The 4,360-nt window shown below is 37.7% G+C and overlaps 1 protein-coding gene across 1 annotated transcript; it reads left to right on the top strand.

The window, feature by feature from the left end:
- Positions 1–340: 340 nt before the first annotated feature.
- Positions 341–523, top strand: GSTUM_00003035001 (uncharacterized protein; the record flags this gene model as incomplete). The annotated part of the gene is made up of 1 exon (XM_002836672.1): positions 341–523. One exon carries the CDS (start codon positions 341–343, stop codon positions 521–523), a length of 183 nt encoding a protein of 60 aa, XP_002836718.1.
- Positions 524–4,360: the final 3,837 nt, after the last annotated feature.

Genomic DNA, 4,360 nt, shown 5'->3' with positions numbered 1-4,360 from the left:
CACACCCATATTTGGAATATAGACGAACACAGAATTACTTGAGGTGTTTGTAATAATATGGTAGTCAGAAAGAAAGTAGGAAACGGAAAACCTCTACTCAGTCTCCAGAATACCCAGAATAGGTCTCAGTTTTAGCAGTAATTAGTGGATTGGGCTCATTTATTCCTCCTTTAGTGTTGTTTAAAGGCAAGGATGTTCCAACCTCATGGTTTCTATCAGAAAACATTCCCAATTGGCTAATAACTACAATATTAAAGGGGTAGACCTCTAATTCTATTGGTCTATGCATGTTAGGAGAGGTTTTTCTTACCAGAAACAGCAAGGATAAAGTCTGATGGCCATGTTGCACACCACTTCTTGGTCAGGAATGGACACGGAAGTTATGCTAAGATCAAGTTTATGCGAATTTGTAAGGAAAAGAATGTCAATAAATTGTATCTTCCACCTCATTCCAGTCATGTGTTACAGCCACTGGACCTGGGGACATTCACACTATTCAAGTCAAGCTGCCTCAGGGAGATAGCAGATATTGCATATCTTGATGATGCTGCAACTGTCAAGAAATAATGGTTTGTACAAGTCTATCAGAAGGCATGTGAAGAAACATTCACACCTCATACTCTGAGGTCACGATGGTGTAATGCAGGTATATTTTCTTGTAATCCCAGCAAAACTCTCAACTCTTCACAAATCTATGAAATTCCTCTTCTGCAGGCACAGTCAGCTCCATAGCCTTCCAACTCTGTACAAAATACATTACCAGCACCTTTTACAGGTAGGTCCGGATGAATAAGTAGTAATAACCTACTTCTTCAAACTCCTAAGCACCTACAAGATATACATAAGTCTGTAAAACAGCTTGTACCATTGACAAAGTATCTGAGAGCTGTCCTGTAAAAGGCAGGCAAAGTCCTTGGTGAAAGGATTGGTGAACAGGCCAATCTGCAGGCTGCTAATCGACGACTTCAACTACAGATTGAGGAGTTATAAAGTAAGAGGTAGAAGAAAATGGTTGCCATAGATCCTAAAACTATGTTTGCAAATGTGGAAGCAAACAAACGGTCAGTGGAGGAGGCTGATAAGACAAGGATAGTAATGGAGGAGGACATGGCATTGATTGCAGAAAAATTGTCATGAGCTAAGGCGAAAGAGGCATTAGCTGAAGTGGATGCCTTAAGGACATCTAGACTTTTGGAAAAGGCACAAATGGATGAATGTATGTTTGAATGAGGACAATAAATTAGATATAGTTTTGTCTTTAGGTAAGTTGCCAAGGTGGCAGAAAGCTAGGGGTGGTCAAAAGCCACGCGCCTGAGCTTAGGCATGAATCACAGCAGTCAATCCTGACCTTGAGCATTGATCAGATATAATACTCTGAGAGACAAGTTGATTACCCCAGACTGAAAACACCAGGGCCAATATGAGAAAGACAAAACCGATTAACAGTGTAGGTGCCTGCCATCTCTACGGCATAGTCCAGTGTGTTAGTCCCGCTGCCAACTAAGACAACGCTGGGATTTAATAGTGTAGGCCGACATTTGTCTAGCAGCTGATGAAATACAGCTGTCGGGATGGAACTTACTATTCAGATCCAAGCCCATAAGATAATGTCAGACTGGAACTTGTTCACGGATTCATTTCCTGATGCAACTACAATAATAGAAAGAGTGGGCAAATTTTCGAGTTATGCCAGATGTGAATTCAACTTCAACAACATTAGTGATGCTGCACCGACCTGTAATGACCAAGTAAGTTAGCAGTGATCCATAACATATATCCTGCTAGAAAGAATAAATAATGTAGGAGCCGGATACTCTTGAAACGAATCCAGGCATCGCATAGCACGTGCAGATCTTACTATCCGCATACTGTGATGAAGGTTGTACCAGATCTCTATTAGCTGAATACTGAAGACCCTGCCTCCTCTGAGTACATGGTAAAGTACTTACTTGAAAAGCATCAGTTCAATTGCTCACCAAAGGGATATGAGATATTGTTTGATATTCCTGGCGATTATTGTAGTCCTCAATAAGACTGAATTAATCAAATAATTTGGGCAGAACTTTTCTCGTAGATTCCTGGTCCTAGAGGTTCCAGGTATGATATATGAACAGTTTTATTGAGACAAGTAAAGAAGAGGCACAATGGCTGTTGCGAAGTGGACAACAACTGGGTGCCTGCGACAGGCATGAATAAAGGGAGGAAAATGGAGGCAGATTTCCACCGCAATGACGTGAAAATTCTATGGCACGCACAGGAATGATTATAAGGAAAAGGTTTTCCTACCATAGCTAAGTAATTGCAGAAGGTTTTTCACCCTGCCTTCCTCAGGTTCTAATTGAGTTAATTTTTGATACTTAAATTTTTATCCTTTAAATTTAATTTTTAATTGGTTTAATATGTACTCAAAAAAGGCAGTTGAGATGAAGTCTAAGTAGAGAGAGATCATGTTAGGAGCCCGAGAATCTGATATGTAGGCACCATCCCAAGTAGTGTAATCCCACTCACAATGGGAATCTCTGGTCTCCAACAACCACCTCCGTCCACATCGCCGGGCCCAGATGTCATCATACATAGCTATCTTAGTTGAATTATGTGGCTATAATGCTACAGAATTGTAGGTGTCAGAATAATAGTCTATATATTAGTACAGTCCATCCAACTGAATCCTGTTCACAGGATCAATGAGAGGAGACATACAAGACTTTAAAGATGGTACATGCTTAGCATGAGCCATATGTAGTAGGACGTTTTCGTACAATGATGTGATATTGAATGTTAGAGAATTTTTAAGAAAAGCCAACACATTCACATCCACTGTATAACAATTAGAAAAGTCTAGAACTCCAAAGCACACAACTGAAGTAGTCAATAGACTTCGTAGAGTGTTACATCTGGGGCTGAAGATGCAACCTGATAACGAGAATTATCTAGAATACCAAATAGCAAATGAAATCCGGTTTCATAGACCCAGGTGTTTACGACGCAGTGATTGTCCCTTATTCTGGTTGAATGGCTTCCTGTGAAACAGTAGGAACTTATCAATCAGATATCTGGTTGCTAGATCAGGAGTTATACAGGTTTAAAGTTCAAGACAGAGAAAGGTTGCATCTAGGACTACTCCTAAAGATAAAATCTACAGATGACACTAATTGTTTCATCAATAGGAGAGACAATGTGGGTAAACATACTTTGACTTGAGAACTAGGTCATTAGTCTAATAACTCAGGAGATCAGATAATTACTATTAGAAACATTGCAGTTACCAATTGGCCAAATAGTAATTATGGAAATGGTGTGATGGTTTTTAGAGTCTCTGAGTGCTCGTGCTTCAGGAGAATACCTGACAATGCAAGTTACAGTTAAAGCGGTACATAACTTTTTATGAGAGATAGATGTAGTCTGTAAATACTCAAAGGTGAAATATAAATATCAAAGTACTTTCCAAGCCTTTAGATATTCACAACCAATGAGGGAAAAACCTTAACAATATTATAATGTTCAGAGGATTCTATTCTGCTTGACCTCACTCTTGGTAGTCATAAATAAAATAAGCAACTATTTGAGCCTTCCTAGACTAATCTCCATCTATAAAACAGAATCTTGAGTGATAAAGATGAGTCTAAATCTGCACAGATTGTCTCCATCTAACAGCTCTACAGTTAAGTAATTAATTCTTTAAGATATGGTAACTCTGGTTCCCAGTTACGGTAATATTACTGAGAGTTAATCTAAAGAGTTGGCGAAAACTATATTAATAAGCAACTAAATAAATTCGAATAATTCCCAAATCATCTACCTTGATTATCCAACCTAGTAGGATAACTGGCCTTACTACATACCTTTGTATGATAATCATAAAAGAATTTTGTACACATCTCTCTTTGCCATATAGACGTACTTCTTGTATTCTAAGAACCTTTTTATGTTAAAACAAATACACCTGAATATAGATATGCAATAAGTTTACATATGAGTGCTGCAAGAAACCCTCAGGTAGGCATACCAAAAATAGACAAAGTTAGGAAGATTACTTATGAAATTTATACCAAACCTGTTCTCATTTATAACATCAATACTAATATATGAATCAAAGAGATCTTTCTACAGATTTAAGGTTTTTTGAGGTAAATTTATTCTTTCTTCTTTGCCCTTAGAACAATGAAGATAAATTGCTCTTTAGCAAGAGCCTCATTTCCTCATATCAGTTTAAGATAGTTTTTTAGATAGTACTACATTGTTTAGTTTTCACCTTTAAAACCAAGTTGCAATACTGACTATATTTACAAATAAAATATATACAGTCTTACTTTGTGTAATTGGCAGTTTTATGTTCTGATATTAACTCATAAGTAATCAG

The sequence above is a fragment of the Tuber melanosporum genome (genome assembly GCF_000151645.1).
Source record: "Tuber melanosporum whole genome shotgun sequence assembly, scaffold_159, strain Mel28".
Taxonomy (NCBI): Eukaryota; Fungi; Ascomycota; class Pezizomycetes; order Pezizales; family Tuberaceae; genus Tuber; species Tuber melanosporum.
This window is presented reverse-complemented; position numbering and strand designations above follow the sequence as displayed.